The following is a 17,448-nucleotide window of genomic DNA, read 5'->3' on the forward strand; positions in this document are numbered from 1 at the left end:
GCCGTGGTCATGTGTTTCGTCACAAGGTGGCACTAAAAGCCAACTGTGGGACTGCAGGCCAGGTTGAACGTTTCTCCTTCACCTGGGGTTAAAGCTTCAGCGCCTCCATCTGCTGCTCTCCCATCACTTGTGTCATTTTGTAGCTCTCAGTAAGCCCAACTGACGGAGGGAACAGTACAGTGTGTATCTGCACATCTGTCCAGGGTGATCACAGATGACTTACAGCTAATACCTGCCCCCTTGTTGTATGAGCTCAACAACAGGAAGGAAGCCCTGACTGGTTGACCTCTGTCTGCAGGCACATTGCTGTTTGATGCAGTGGACATGTGAAGTAACATCTGCACCCCTACAAATCATATCAAATCAAAGGTATTCCAGTTAAACTGTTCTATCAGACGGGCATGTCTTTGGGCAGGGATGGACTGGGACCAAAAAACGGCCCTGGACTTAGGGTGATATAGTGCTATATTGTCTGTCATAAGAAAACTCACACAGATGAACTATTTATGATTGTTTATTCAAGAACTCAAGAATACTAATATTCAAGAACTATTCAAATATTCAAAAATTTTGGTTATTGAACAGGGCCGACGGCTGTAGACCGGATGGCCATTCTGGACATTTCCAGAACACACAGATTACCAGTCCGCCCCTGTCTTTGGGTCACTGAGGGTTAAAAAGGTAACAACTATATAGTAACCACTGGATTTATTCTTGCATTATGCCTGTTAGCATCCATTCAAACTGTGGTCTGGTAGACATTTGTACTTCAATAATAGTTACTGTTCTTTTGCTCAACCTCAACCACACAAGGAAAAAAAATGACAGGAAGTGTTCTGAGATCTCTTCTTTTACAGGGCATGTTTCACGTCAACAAACTCGAAACATTTGAGTCAGTTCTTTTACAAGCCAAGGTAGTTTTAACCCAAACTTTGAATCTTGCCTGGGTTCGGCTTCTGTCCCGCGGTTCCAGTTAGCTTTTGATGTTTTGTTCCATATTTTCCAGCCCACACTATAAATCACGCATTCAGTGGAGGCACAATGCATTTGCAAGCACTTGAAATTCAACAAATAGTGTACTCTTATGATTGTAACTTACATGAAAGCGCGGACATTTTCAGTTGAACACAAACCTGAACCCACACAGGTTTAAAGGTTTCCCTTACTATTACTTTTTGCTCTGACTGTGAATTAACAGCCTGCAGAGTACTGTCTGTCTACAGATAGTTTGTCTCTCAGGGAACAAGATCAAAACCAGCTGCATAAGATTTGTCCCAGTTTTAGCCATGAGAAATGTGGATAGCAGATCAATGTGAGGTGACAGTCAAGCTTAACTAAAGGTCAAGAGAATGAGAACAGGAAAGAAGTGTACAGTGTTTAATAAAAGCTGTTGTGTGTGGTGCTTGAGCCAGTCTGAGTCAAGCAGAGCTTGATGTATGTAGACCAATGCCATTACCAGATGTTAGACAAGGGGGCTGACTTCCTATGGTACTTCTTCACACAACATCACCCACATGACTTCCCACGGAGTGACTTATTATCATGCTTAATGCTATGCAGAAAAATAATACATCCCAAACTCTCTGGAATCACTTAAGAAAATATTTTATTTCTTTTATGAAAAGAAAGATAATACTTGCCTTTGCTTATAACAAAAAAGATATAATTTACAATACAAATGATATAAAGACAACTTTAGAAATACAAAAAGATGACTACGTGGATTTCAGTATTAAAAGAAAGTACACAGCCTCATTCAACAGTTCAGGTGGAGAAAGACTGAACCAAAAAAAATCTGTATCTTTTAGAATTTCATACTAAAAACAAGTACCTTACGCTTGAAGCAGAAATGTTTATGATGCACTGTGAAAGGAACAATTGGACTGTTAATCTAATTTAACGTCGAAGTCAAATAATGTCCCTTAAATCCCAGATGTGGCACATTAACATCTGCAACTTTATTCACAAGTTGAAATGGAAATGCTTGATGTATTTATTTATCAGTCACAGTTAAACAGTCAGCATGTAAAAACCAAAGGAAAGTATTGTTTGTAACGTCTGCTGATTTGTCACATCATAGATACGTTGACATTTTTGTGCTTTTCTTGCCGTTGTGGTTCAGATTGACATTTAAAAAATCTTCCACTTCCACGTGAGACAGGTCAGCCATCTGTCTTTTCGAAACAGCATTCATTTTGCAGCATCCCTCCCACCACAATACCACAACATTCTTCACTGAGCTGGGGTTTTCTCCCGTTATCTGTCTCTCTTTGATTCCCTCTGCATCACGTACACAGACGAGTGTAGGGGTTGTCTAGATGATTTTATCTGAACAAATCTAGCGCACCATGGGCCTTCGAACCAGCGAAATCCAGGTGTCTGCAGATGCAAAGATTGCAAGTTCTGTCTCTAATGCTCTTCAAAAAGGAAAAAGGAAAAGGAAAGTTCACATGAAGCTATACTATTTGGTCTTTATCAAGTAAGTCTGGGAGAGATTGTCCTGTTTGTTATCATCATGGTGAAGTCTTTTTTCAGTGCAAGTTAGTTTTGGAGATTTATTACGAGCATCATAAAACAAGTTTGTTTGCATGCACATTTGAGTGGTACCCCTATGGCCTTTAGTTTTGTAGTTCTGTTATAATATCATTTGTTGATCCAATACTTTTCATTTGTCAGGGGTTAGACATTAATCTACAGATGTTTCTCTTGTGCTTCTGTTGTACTTTATAGGCTCAATGCATGTCTCTGGGCTTGTTTCAGATACGAGAATGTCACAGCTGCTTTCTCTCTTTAGAAGATGTGCTACATGTCTTGTGTTCAGTGGGGAACCCTTTCACACTCTTCTGGATCCTATAGAGTTTAAGTCCTTATGACTTGAAGAGCTTGGGGTAAAGAGCTTTAACTGGAGATGAAGTGGTGACAATGTTCCCTGAAGAGATGGTGGTCTCCACTCCAGCCTCTAACTTCTGGGAGGCCACCTCAGATTTACTGAAGCTACACTCCAGGAATGACATCCCGATCTTTTTCACCTGTCCATCTTTGGTCATCAGACACGGCCGACACAACAGCCTCAGAATGGCTCTCCTCATGTCCTTACTAGTCAGAGTGTAGATGATCGGGTTGAGTAGTGAGTTTACCATCGCCACTCCTAGGAAGTACTCAGCCTTGAAGAGCAGTGGGCAGCTTCGGGCATGGCAGAAAAAATCCAGCAGGAGGAGGATGAAGAGGGGCAGCCAACAAGCAATGAAAACCCCAAGCACAATGGTTACTGTTTTGAGGAGGGCAACATACTTCTGTGACTTTTTCGCTAAGCCCTTCCTCATGCTGCCTGACATGCCGAGTCGTTGGCGCTGCGTGTTGACACGAACGATGCGGAAAATCCGGGCATAGAGGACCACAATGGCCAGAAGCACAGCACTGAACACAGACACACAACAGATAATGTAGTTTTTGGCATAAAGTGGGAGCACTGTTGAACACTGGTCCAGGTTGTGCATGCAGTTCCATCCCAAAATTGGGAGGATGCCCAAAAACCCTGCCAGGGCCCAACTTGCACCAATTAGTGCCATCATCCGTCCCCGCTTTGCCCCATGATATGGGCGCATAGTCACCATAGTGATGTGGCGTTCAATTGCAATGGCTAGCAAACTAATGATAGAAGCAGCCAGAGTGATGAAAACCCCTCCCTCCCTGAAGAACCATAGCAACGGGGTCAGTTTCAAAGTATTATGTCCTGACATGATGATGTTGGCCATGTAGGCAATCCCAGCCAGCAAGTCTGACAGAGTCAGGTTTCCCAGCAAGTAATACATCGGTAGGTGGAACTTCTTGTTCCTCCATATGGCGATGAGAACCACGGCGTTCTCCAGGACGATGAGGAGGCACACCACCAGAAATGCAATGCTCACTGGTTGCAGACCTCCACGGTAGCGATCTTTCTGCAGCTTACCGGTGTAGTTGTAATGCTCTGCAATGACAGATTTGTCCTGGTACTCCCAAAAGAACTGCATGAAGCCAGGCAACGCAGGAGTAGGGGAAGTGGAGAACACTGGTGCAGAAGGGGGAGTCCCTGCATAAGCAGAACTTAATGCCTCCATGTTGGATGTTGTTTTTCTGCTACTCTACCTGCTGTCAGTGGCTATATAGTCATTTTGAAGAATTTAGGAAAAAAAATTCATTAAAAAAAGCTTGAGGTCCTTTAACAAATGGAGGGACTACATGAAGATGGTACAGTGTTATCCACCAGAATCCCAAGAGATGTTTTTTTCTCGCCAGAAGACGGTGCTCTTGAGCCTGGTTATAGGTCCCAGACACTGAGGAAAGAGAGGAGAAAAGCATGAAAATTATGGAGAGAAGGGGTGCCACTTGAAAAAGTCACCCCTTAACTTACAAACATTTGTTTTCTGAGAGAGTTTAGGACTAAGATGTTTCACTGTTATATTCAGTGATTAGGCCATGAGTGAAAATTCCTGAATAGCAACTCCTCTGTGAAGCCAAGTTTAGGTTGACCATATGATTAATGGAACTGAAAACACTGAAAGTTTGCATTGACCCATACAGTAAAGGATATTGCTGTTGAGTTTAATGTATACTTTGCTGTTTGTATTAGTGGATTTGATACTAAAAAGTGGAGGGATAGTTTTAATGCCAAATCAACATTTAGTTTTTCCACTTTTGTTTAAGGTGTATCTCAGTTTGTGAAAAGTTGTCAGACAAGAACCACAACATGTGCATTTAATTAGCTTTAGCACACATGAGCCTGATTCTCACAGTGTATATGAAGCGCGTTTGAGACCCCCCTCCCCACCTCCCAAAGAAAATATACTTGAAACCTTTAAACGTTTAAGACAGAGACAGAATGTCTGAAATTTGATGGAATTTGCCAACTATAAACATCAAAGAAATTATTGGTTTGCACGGTTTAAACAAGTTAACAATCAATGGTGATTACGGTTGCAATCCTTGGAGTCTCTATGGAATGTTTTCCTCTCTTCTTGAGCCATATATTAATACAAACAAATAGTCTGGCTACTTTAACCAATTCCATCTGTTGCAAACAATCAGGAAAATGTATTTGTCCACATTGTCACGGATGGCTGAATGACAAGTCCTTTCATAATACTGACTGGATCTAAATTATCGATGAAAGTATGAAAACCTAAAGGTCAAATTATCCATACATTTGGGTGACAGAGATTTTCAAATGTTGAATACACAACCAATTTTCCTTTAAATGACTGACTTCAGTTTACAAATACAGATTCATATTTTTCACCTTTAATTAACTATAGTGCAATACCTCTGTGCTTAAAATTTGGTTTAGAAGTTTCTACAGACTTGAATTTCCCCGGTAAAAAAAAAAGAATTACGTTAAAACAGTTGTTGCTATTGCTCTTAAAAGATTAAGAGACTTTTTAAAACGCAAATAAAATGGCTAAACCCTGCATGATGCTCATGATTTTGTCCCTTAATTATGTGATGAGTAAACATGATAAAATTACAAGTGTATGAGACATCTAAAGCAAAGAGTACTAGTAACACGATCTATCATATATTGCATCAGACCCAAGAATCATAAAGAAATTACCGTGAAAATTGGTGAACTTGTCTTTATCCTGCACGTAATCTGCTTTTCAGTCAGAGGAATCCAACCGAGAGTGAGTAAGTCACCGTCAAACTGACAAGTCAGGGAGAGTGAGGAGTGCAGTTGAAACATGCAACAGCTCAGGGGGTTGGTCTAAACCCGAGCTCCCTCTCCCCCTCACATTCCCTCAAACTTCCTCTCTCACACTCTTGAAACTGTGACACACGGAAGATAGCTGCTTCGAAGAATGGCTGGATGTCGCTGAAAATGAATTGTTTTCATTGAGCAAAACTTGAAGGTGTGAAACTTATTTTACACTTCCAAAGTTCACATTGTATCACTGATCAACAGGCAAACAAGGATGTGTGATAATGAATCTGAAACTTTTTGATATCCTCATGAAGACCTCCACTCCTAAACTGCAGATAACATACTGTAATCAGAGCAAAAGAAAAAAAAGACACCAAAGTCTCTGATTGTAAATTAGCTGCATGCACGCTGTTGCTATAAGAATTGTGTTAGCCACAAAGATTATGGATGTCATCTTAAGATTTAACATAAAAACACTGTCGCACCAGAAAGTGGACTGACTACAGAGTATATCATGAGCAAATGTCGTTCATTTTCAAGTGTTGATTCTAACGCTGCCTTAAAACTTTTCATAAATCACTGGTTTGTAAACCCATACAGCCATTTTGCTTGAAGAACCAGTTCTCAACAGAATTGGCTCAGTAACAATTTCTCAAACGTCCCACGCAAGGTTAAATGTGGACAATGAGGTTTTGTGTTTTCTTAGAATATACAGCTCCACAGTCATATGAGCATGCTGATTTCCAAATTTACTTGCTTTGAAACGCCTCGTTGGTTCACCTGTGAAACGTCCCCCACAGGCTCTGAACACGGATTATCAGGACCAAACAAAGCATGGAAGAGGTGAGAAGGATGCTGTAGAAGTCAAATAAAACTTTTATTGGTCTGTTACAGATTTCAATGCCAGTCACTGAGGATGATGTACATGCTGTCCCTATCATTCAACATGATACTGTAGTCATGAATGCATGTGAAACAGCTGTGATTAAAAGAAACTTATACTCAGAGTGTTATCACCGTTGGGAATCCTGCTCCTATTCCGGATGCTTCTCTGACACCCTACAGTATAGTATTGCACTATTCAAACAGTTTTTTTAGCAGTACGATCCTCTGGCTCCTTTTATGTACACCTGAGACTGAATTGGTGGCTAGACACAAGCATTACTTTCCGTCTTTCCTAGTCATCACAACTCCTTTGTTTTTGACTCACATGCTCTTCATCCACATTCGTGTTTGGATTTTGACAGGGTCAAGTGTCTGCTTTCCAGGCTTCTGATAATGTCACTTGAATGCAACCGCTGACATACTGACACACACCAGTGAATAAACTGTCATCCTAAAGCAGCTTACTAAAAAAAACAGTGTTCCCAGCATCAACAGCCTGCAGACTACAGCAAGGTTACTGTGCCCTTTATTCTTTGTATTCGGCTAATATTGATTCTGCACTCACTTGAGTGGGCACAACAGGCTTTTAATATCTGCACCTGTGTTGGCGAACCTAGTTAAGGACTTAAAGTTGGAACTTTCTCTACTGCTCTTGATTTCTGTGCTTAAGTGTTTTTGAGCGCTTGTGTAAATGTTACATGTTCCACCCACACTCGCTGTTGCTGTCTACAACATTGTGTGTAGGAGGGGATTCCTATCAGGAGATCATTAAAGAGTAATATCCTGTCAGGGTGAGTGCTGAGGCCTCACATCAAAGTCTGTAGCAGAGAAACAGGGATCTGACACTGAGGATGAGTAGTCTAACAGACGAACTGGACTTACTACCGTGGACAGGAAGGAAAGGCTGTCCTCTTTCATCTCTTCTTTTTGATCATTGAAGGGTACATCAGTGTTGTCTGTGTCTATTTCCTTGTTATTGTTTCTGTCTGTGCCTCTTTTTTTTGTCTCCTCCCATCATCAGTTTTCTTCAGCTTTCTTACTTTTATATGGTCCTATTTTTGTGCAACACCCAGTGGTCTTCCTGCCTGGTATTCTTAAGGAATGTTTTTGGCCACACACACTCCTGTAATACAAGCTGCTTTCAGCTGAGCTAGCTCCTCTTGGGTATAGATGTAATGTTGACCTTTTTGAAAGATGTGTGACACACTATATGTGTTTGCCGCGCACAAAGGTTTATTTTTGAGTGTCCACAGCCAGCATGCTGATGTGATTTTACCAAGGAAATAGCACTGGCTATGTTCCTGTAGCTTTAATATCTGGACATCTTTGATGCTGCAAACTCAGCTTATGACATCATCGTATTCATTTAACTCTTTGAAGATAAATGTTTGCCTATGCATGAACCTGACCCATACTTCCTTTCAGGAGAATAAAAGTTCAAAATATCACACAAGTTATTTTACAGCTTCAGCTTTTGCTTGTCAGACATTCATTACGGTTTTGATCTCCAAAGAGTTATGATATGAACACAGAGCTTTGGAACACCATCTAAATGGTCTTTGTCTGCCAAGTTCTCCACACTCTCTAAGACCATCTCGCTACTGACTTCCCCCCTGCAATCTATCACCAGACAGTTCTCAATCCTACTCTCCTGATAAGGCCCCCAAATCAGACCAACCAGACCACATCTGTGATGATAAGAAAGCATTCCTCGCTGCTTTCCAGTATATCTATTTCTCTGTACTTGCTTTTATACAGAGCAGCAGCAGACTCTCCTTTACCTCTTAAGGCACGAAAGAACTGTGGTTGTTGCTCTAAAACTCTCACCTGTGTGAGAGACATTGACACATATGACAAGTAACAGGTCTCATGACCAATGTGAAGTCTTTGTTTACCGACCAGCCAACAGGAATGATGCATTAAACGCTGATTAATGCAAAACTTGTGCCATTAACAAAACAAACCCACACAGAGTAGATGGAGGTAAATTATGCAAAGTAAATTGTTTGGGATTCCAGTTAAGATGAAAATTGTTGTGTCAGAAAAGGACCCGATCACATTGCTGGCCCGCCACTGTTTGGAATTTGGACAAAGTGTGACCTCAGAGGAGTGTACTGTCAGCTGCAAGGAAGACGTTGGGTACACTCTTATGGGCACGCGGCACTGGGATCCCTAGTTCATGCTTCATAAATTGTGACGGTAATTACCACTGTATGGTTTTACCGTGTACAGCAAAGCTGAAAACAAGGCAGCTCCGGCTTTCCTGCGCCTCCACCTGTGTCAGCCACACACTGCACAATCACCATCTTCTTTACATTCACTTCAGTGTCAAATAACAATGATGACACTCATCACACTTCATCATTTTCTGTTTGTTGATTATCCAGAGAATAAACAACCTAATGAAAGTCTTCTTCTGGGCCACGTCTCTACGGTCAGTGATTGGGCAATAGGTGACAGGAGCGGTGCGTAATTGTACTTAGCATTGCCATTAGTGGGAGAAGCCAAGGCTGCCCCAATGGTTCATTCACATTCATTGAGATTTACAAAGGAAAGGTGTGCAGGACCAGGCATGCTAACACTATCATTCATGTGGAATACCTCTTAATTAATACTTTTCAGATTTTGTGACTACACCCTATTTCAGTGTGAAAGTTGCTCAGTTTACACAAGGACTCTATTCTTTATCAAGTCCTGAAAAAGGATAAATGCATTCACAAATGAACAACAACACATAAATATGTATTGCACCGCCTTTTTACTTTTCACAAAAACCGAGGCAGTTAGTCCCCCCTCTCTCCTCTTTTAAAGCAGAGGTTTGGGCTGTTTGCTGGTCTGCAGCATTCAGGTATGTGTTAACAAGAAGAGAGAATGGAGAAAAGACATCAGCAAGCAATTGTTGTTGACCGTCAATCAGAAAAATGTTATGAAGTCATTTGAAAATGATTTGCAGTGCATTATTCTACAGGATTCTTCCAAGGAGGGAACGTCACAGCAAATTCATGCCAAGGTCAGACCATACAAACAAACCTCAAGACTTCTGGGACATAGTCCTTGGGCCAGACAAGACCAAAGCGGAGATGTTTAGTCATTATGCACAGCACCATGTAGGGAGAAAGCCAAACACAGAATATCAGCACCAACACATCCTACCAACTGTCAAGCATGGTGGTGGACGGGTCATTTTCGCCTGTTTTGCAGCCAGAGGACCTGGGAACTTTGCAGTCATTGAACTCATGAACTCATCTGTATACTAAAATATTCTAGAGTCAAATGAGAGGCCATCTGTCTGGCAGCTTAGGCTTGGAAGAAATTGGTTCATGCAACAGGACAATGATTCCAAGAACACCCACAAGTTTAAAATATATACCAATCCATCTACTGTCTTCCAGTTATCCGAGGTTGGGTTGCAGAGATAACAAGTCCTGAAAGGAAACCCAGATATCTCTCTCTCTCTCTCGACCATCTCCTGGGGGATCCCAAGACATTCTCAGGCCAGAAGAGATTTATAATCACTCCAGTGAGTTCTGGGTCTAGTCCCTGTTGGACATGCTGAAAAGTTTCCAAAGGTAGGCAAACAGAAGGCATCCTAATCAGATGTCTGAGCCACCTCAGAAAATACAAAGGAGCAGTAGCTCTTCTCCAAACTCCACCAGAGCTCCTCGCCTCATCTCTAAGGCTGAACCAAGTCAGCTTCTGAAGGAAACTCATTTTATCTGCTAGTATCTGCAACCTTCTTCTTTTGGTCATTATACAAATATTGTTATCACAGGTAAGGGTGAAAAAATAGATAGAAAAGTAAATCCAAAGTCTACAACTGAATGGCCGAAAAAGAAAATTCAAGGTGTCATAGTTCCACTTTGCATAAACAAATGCCTGCAAATGTCAGTGAACTGAAGCCACATTGTAAATAAGCTGCTAGGTGGTTCTACTAATAGTAGAATGATTTAGTAACTACTATGAGCTACTGAATCATTGTTTGTTTGAATTTTCCAGCCAACTTGCAAGAGAATTAGAGCAACGCAAGGGTATTAATGATGATCTGTGTTCTTTTGAAGTGTTCAAAATAGATTCAGGTTCATCTATTCCTCCAGTTGCATTGATAATATAAAATAACACCTTCATACATTCATGCAAGTATTCTTCTGCATATACTGCATTTTCATCTGGTTTTAGTGTAGTTTTTTTCTTTCCAGACAGCAGACATTTGAACCCATCTGCAGTTTTCATCATGCTTTCCATTTCAGGTTCAGGTCACTGAGCACTCAGTTGGTGATCCGGTATTTTTCTCTTGGCTTGTCTCAGGGCTGATGGTTTTTTAGGTGTGTGTGGCTGCCGACTGGATGTGTTCAGTGCAGCACTGGCAGACTACAGGCCTAATGAGATCCAGGTTTAAGAACATTTTGGGTTCAAAGTATGATAGCGACACCCCTCTTGGCTCCAAGGGGTTGTAACCAAATCACTGAACCATCAAGATGATGTGTTCATTCCTGCAATGCCAGAACTAACTCTCAACACCAATCGAGGTCTGTTCCCTGAGGGTCGCTGTGCATGCATCTCAGCTTTTGTCAGTTTGACTTTGAATATACGTTCACACTTTCACACGAGTATATACACGCTGCTCTCTGCATGAAAGGATGATAAACGACTCTGATGTAACTGCTGCACTCCTAAATTAAATAGCCAACTTAATCAAAGAAAGATTAGTCTTCAAATCAAGCCCAGACTTAACGCTCATTCATTCATTTTGGCATGTATATTTGTGGTAGTCATTTTAAAGGGTACAGGGTTCAGAATGGATATGTTCAGATTGGATAGGTGTACAGTCAACACATGATGAAAATAATTACTCATATTTGATGTTATTAATATTGTTTTGCATCACAGGGCAATTTGCAAGTTCTTCATATCATAATTAGGAAAAGGCAACTTTAAAATACTCAACACTGGTGCGATTTATGGCTCTGGCATATGGTGGTGCAGACCTAACACCTACCAGTACTTTGGATCAGGATGCGGTCTGGGGTGTGGTTATTGTTGTGCTTGGATACAGGAACAGCAGCCTCAAGGAGAACTACTATTGCGCACTGCATTTCTTTACTCAGGGAAAATTGAAACAAAAACATCAATACACATCTTTTCAAACACACATGGATTCACATAAATTTAGCCCACATGGACTTGCCAGAGACGTGATGGTAATCAGACAAGATTAGGGCGGACAAAAACAAAGACAAGCACACGGCAGCTGTACAAATCCCTGTGATACGCTCGGGATTTTGTTGTTTGAACGATTTCTGTTTTGTTTCTTTATGCCCCTCTGAAATTCTATCTAACTCTCTCCTCTTAGAAAAGAAGAAAAAAAGCCAGAGGGAAAGAGCAGGGGAGGCATAAAGTGGTAAGAATGTAAATTAATGCCAGATCTGAGTTTTGGCCTCTCTCTGCTTCCCAGAATAATTTGTAAAAAAGGCACTGGCGAGACAAAGATAAGGTGAGAGCTAAGAGAAGGCCACAAGACAAGTTCATACCTGAAACCTCTTTATCTACTTTAACTACTCTATTCTTCTTCTTTTTTCTAGTCTTTGGTCTCTTTTACCATCAGTTTCACATCACTTCCTTCTATTATTTAATTCAAAAGGTGCTCAACAAAAGAAGAAAAAAAGTTTAGGCAATGTGAGTACAGAGCCAACTTAATCAGCCACACATAAGGTTAGCGTGTCTGAAAGTTATTTCAGGGGTCTGACTTCTTTTCTCTGCTACGTGTAATATTTATTTTCAGTTGGCATTCTACTTAAAAATTAGCTGAACCTTATTAGACCCGTCTTTTAAAACTGAACCAAAGGCACATTGTCAGCATTCACGGTTCAAAGACTTTCTTCCTATTAGCACTTTACCCAATTTGGTTGGAGTGAATCCAAACCAGGCTTGCCGGTTCCAGTTCAAACAGATGACATTCCTTTAAAGGAATAGTTTGACATTTTGGGAAGTGTGTTGATTTTCTTTTCAGAGTAAGATGAGAGGGTTGATGTCACTCTAATGGAGCTAGAACCAGGAAATGATTAGATTAGTGTAAGTTTCATAACTAAAATAGGGCTTGTTACTGTGCCCACTCGTTGGGCTTTAAGGGAAAGTCATTGTAAATAACTTCTTGTTGTTTCTTAGCTTGCTTATTTTTTAAATACTTATATGTGGAAATAACAAACACGTTGAAGGAACTGAAATTGTTTCTTCAATTTAAGATACAGCTGGGTGAGAGCATTTCTCAAGTTAGCTTCTGTTGTGTTAGGCCAACCTAATTTCTGCCCTACAGATATTTGTTAAATTGTTGAGCAGCAGAAAATCGGGCTCAATGTATAATATAGAATAATGTCACCCATGAAAGTAACAGTTGTGTTGTAAAAAGTACGTAGTGGGGTGCCATTAGCTCAACTGGCTGAGCAGGTGTTCAGTGTACAGAGGCCGTAGTTCCTCGATGCAGCTGGCCCAGGTTAGCTCTCTCTACCCCCTTTCCTGTCTGCCTACTGCCAAATAAAGGCCAGAATGTAATTTATTGGTATTAATTGGTATTATTTCCTAAACACAACTTAGAAATGACAGTGATGATGTGTTTGAGTAAAGAGCTGTTGTGGTATTGACTGATCATAACTCAAGGTGAAATAACACTTGCCACATGTTGGTCCTGAACATGCGTCATGAATGGATAAATGACTGAAAGTGCTGTCAACACCAGCCAATCTGCCCTCCTTCTTTTGAGGACTCTTGTGGATTGTTAAAGAAAAGACTTGAAGATGACGTCTGTTCCGATGTGTAAATGCTCATCTGAGTTGTGTTGCTCTTCTGCCACTTGTAGGAGCAGTACATTACAGGACCCCATTAAGGGTTTGAAAAAATGACCCAAATGGTTGTGTTCTTGGTTTACATGGTTCCCTGTTCTTATCATCTCGAATGCAGGACTCACCATAGTAACCAAGGAAAAGAATGAGAAGCTTTTGAAGAAGAAAGTAGTCAAAATAACTTGACATTTTTCTAAACAAAGAAATTTTATAGTCTGAACAAATAATACTTTTGCCCAGTCAAACTCTCTGAGCTAATAACAACAATTGTCTTTTTTCCAAATCAATCTGTCTTTGTTGACAGGCTATGTACTGAGGAGTTTTAGGTTTGCTGTAATTAAATCTTTACTTAAAGAAACTCCTTTTCGCCTATATCCAATCTCCCATTTATGTCTAAAGTTCTTGAGAAAAATAGTTGCAGCTCAACTTTGTGATCATATACACAGAAATAATCCATTAGAAGAGTTTCAGACTGGATTCAGAGCTCATCATAGTACAGAAACAGCACTGGTGAAAGTGCAAAGGATTTTCCTCTTGGTCTCGGACTTGTGTCTGTCCTGTTGGATCTGAGTGCTGCATTTGATACGATCGATTACAGCATTCTATGACAAAGGCTTCAACATGTTATAGGGATTAAAGGAAATACATTAGGCTGGTTTATATCTATCTATATATCTATATCTATCTATTTATATCCATCTGACAAATTGCAGTTTGTTCTTGTAAACAAACGATCTTCCTCGCACACAGGAGTAAGTTATGGAGTTTTGCAGGATTTTGTGCTTGGACCAATTCTTTTCATTTTATACATGCTTCCATTCGGTATTGTTATGAGACAGCATGGTAAAAATTTGAAAAGGAAAGGAAAACTTGATTTATTTAAACAAAAAGAACACAAAGCACGGCTGAGCACGGCGTAATACAAGAAATCTAAACTGTGGAGAAATAAACAAATCAACAAAACTTGACTATGGCTCTGTGGCTGTGGCTGTGAAAAAACACGAGGCTAAACCTGACGTGACAAAAGATGAGCAGTGATGACGGTGAGGATTTTGCACTGACTTGAGGGAACCTGGAAACTAAAAGGGGAGGTGATTGGTGATGGAGTGCAGCTGAGAACGAAACAGGTGACGTGGATGATGGGGCAAGAGTGACTGGGGAAAAAACAATGGTAAAACTAATGACTTAATATAAACCTAAAACAAAAAAAACCTAAAGCCATAACAGAAAAATCAAAAACACAAACCCAAGACGTGACACTAAGCTGATGATAGTCAGCTGTACTTATCTATGAAACCAGGCGAAATCAATCAGTTCGTCAGACTACAAGCACGTTTTAAAGACAAAACTAAACTCTGTGTGTGACTCTGAACTTTCTGCTCTTAAATTCAGACAAAACTGTTGCCTTTGGACCCGAGTGCTTCAATGAGAAACCTTTAACGCACCTATAAAACAGGTTTCTAGGACTGCCTTCTTTCACCTTCGTAATAGCGCCAAAATTAGGAACATCCTGTCTCAGAGTTATGAAACGTATGCATGTGTTACTTCAAGACTGGACTACTATAATTCTTTCTTATTGGGATTATCTTCATTGGCTCCCTGTTAAATTCACAACAGTATTTAAAATTCTTCTCCTCACATATAAAACTCTTAACGGCGCAGGTCATACCTTAAAGATCTCATAGTAAAACTGTTTCCCCAACAGAGCTCTTTGCTCTCAGACTGAAGGTTTACTTGTGGTTCCTAGTTTCTAAAAGTAGAATGGGAGGCAGAGCCTTCAGTTATCAGGCCCCTCTCTTGTGGAACCAGCTGCCAGTATACGTCCAGGAAGCAGACACCCACTCTACCTTTAAAATAAGGCTTAAAAGTTTCCTTTTTGACAAAGCTTATAGTTAGTGTGACCCTAAAACATCCCATAGTTATGCTGCTATAGGCCAAGACTGCATGGGGACCTCCCATGATGCACCTCTCCTCACTCTGCTCTCTTTTTTCTTTATGTGCATATGGCATTATTGTTGTCATTAACTTGTGTTTCTCTTTCTCAGCAGTTATCCCTGCTCTGGTGTTGTGCTTTTTTGTTGTCACCTCTTTCCTGTCCACTAAAACCCTAGCTGATCAGACAACCTTTCCTAAGGTTTAGGTTTTCCTAAATCTGATTTTGTCAGAGGTTTATTTCTGTTAAAAGATAGTTTTTTCTTTTCACAGTCACCTCATGCATGCTCAGGATGGGAGATTGGATTAAAGTTAAGTTTCAGTGCAATCTGTTGTTTTTCGTAGCTAGGCTACTTTCTTTGAATTGGCTTTGAATGTATGAATTGGACCAATCTGCAATTTAATTAATCTGATTTGACTGGATTATGATTGGCTTGAATTGGATTGTATCTTTGAAGTGCCTCGAGATGATATTTGTTGTAATTTGGTGCTATAAAAATAAAATTTAATTGAATATTCCAGCCTAGTCTCACCAGAAAACGTCAAATAGATACATATATCTGCACGTCCAAAAAGTAGTACTTTCACACTCCACTGTTGTAAATGATGGTCATGTATCCTTATGCCTTTGTTTTCAATAGGTCAGGGTTTCCATAACATGACAGGAATTGCAAGCTATGAATAGAAAAAATCTCACATAACCATATAAAACTTGTGACCATGCCTATTTTAAACTGTCAATAACTAACATTTGTACTACTACTGCAGTAGAAAAATAAGAAACTGTAAGTAGGATTAGGAGTGGAAGAACAGTAGAATGTCATTTGAAAACATTATATTGGGCAAATGTCAAACCAATAATCTCTTTCACAAAGGGATTGTTGGTTCTCCAAAGTTCATGGTTAAGCCTCCCCTGCAATGCCCTCCTCCACCCCCAACTATCTGTGGCTAAGTAAATACGGGCGACATGTCGAAAGTGGTGTCATAGCATTGAAACATATTATGAAGATGCTGACAGAAAAAGTAATTTTCTGTAAAACTGCTGTTATGTGCTTTGGACCTCATGTAGCTATTTCACAATCTGTCATATGATCAGATTGCACTTTCTTATGGGAGATGCAAACTTAATTGTGACTGCTCTGTTTTCTTCTCCTTCACCACCACTTGTTTTAGATTTCATGTATATTTAACCAGAAAGAAAATCATTTAAAAAACAACCCAGCACCTTGATAATGATGTCAAAAGGTTACCCACTAATAGTCAGTATGTAACAAGAATGTATTGTTTTAAGCTAATAATGTGCCAGAAACCATTTAACTTTAACCATGAAAAGCCTTTATAGTGTGACATCTAGAATCTCTTCGCACTGGTTTCGAAAATTGTGCATTTAGTGGTGTATTAACTTCATAGCAAAATGTATTGTTGAAGTGTCTATTGCAAATAGCGGCCATTACTCTACTTCACCCATTAATACTGATGTGATGATCTTGCAACATTTTGCAAAATAAAAATGTTAACATTATATAATGACAAAGCCAGTCATTTTCTCATGTAACTCTTGGCAAGACAGTAAATAGCTCAAAATGCCAAAATATTCTTATAAAAGAATAGTTCCTTTGGCATCTTATGGATAAATAACTAGAAAATATATACATTTTAGTGTCCTAAAGCAAAATTATGCTGATTGGATTGATGCTCTGCTTAGGCCTGTTAACAGAATCCTGGTTCTGTTTAACAAAACTCGTAAAGTACAACTCTTTAAAATGCGCACGCCCAAAACATTTCTGAAACACAGAATCAAAGCAGCAGAATGTGAGTTAAACATGTGTCTTACATCAGATACATTTGGCATTCTGCTATTGGTGTGTATGTGCATACATTATTTTGGATTCTTTTCCATTTAAGCTGTTTTTCAAGTTTTTCAGGGAAGTTGAATTATCGGAGACGCACATATTTCAGTGGTGTTGCGTAAAAAGTAACAGTTAATTACACAAGCTGTAAGAGATTCATTAGCTTGCAGCGTGTCGAGTGTAAAGCTTATATGTCAGATCTTCGATTGTCCAGTTTCTCCTCCAGTCAGCCCATTAGTGAAAGTCAGGGTGCTGATGTCATTCAAGCCCTGCA

The 17,448-nt window shown here is 40.0% G+C and overlaps 2 protein-coding genes across 2 annotated transcripts in view; both read right to left on the reverse strand.

The window, feature by feature from the left end:
• LOC140304667 (uncharacterized) overlaps positions 1-17,448 on the reverse strand; it is a 285,825-nt gene that overhangs the window by 193,806 nt on the left and 74,571 nt on the right. The window lies entirely within an intron of this gene.
• On the reverse strand, positions 2,117-5,685 carry s1pr5b (sphingosine-1-phosphate receptor 5b). Its single transcript, XM_072383416.1, has 2 exons — positions 5,588-5,685; positions 2,117-4,313 (listed from the first exon to the last, which is right to left on the reverse strand). Exon 2 carries the CDS (start codon positions 4,095-4,097, stop codon positions 2,868-2,870), a length of 1,230 nt encoding a protein of 409 aa, XP_072239517.1. The 5' UTR covers positions 4,098-4,313; positions 5,588-5,685; the 3' UTR covers positions 2,117-2,867.

The sequence above is a fragment of the Leuresthes tenuis genome, unplaced genomic scaffold, assembly GCF_036924035.1.
Source record: "Leuresthes tenuis unplaced genomic scaffold, fLeuTen1.0.hap1 SCAF_4, whole genome shotgun sequence".
NCBI lineage: Eukaryota > Metazoa > Chordata > Actinopteri > Atheriniformes > Atherinopsidae > Leuresthes > Leuresthes tenuis.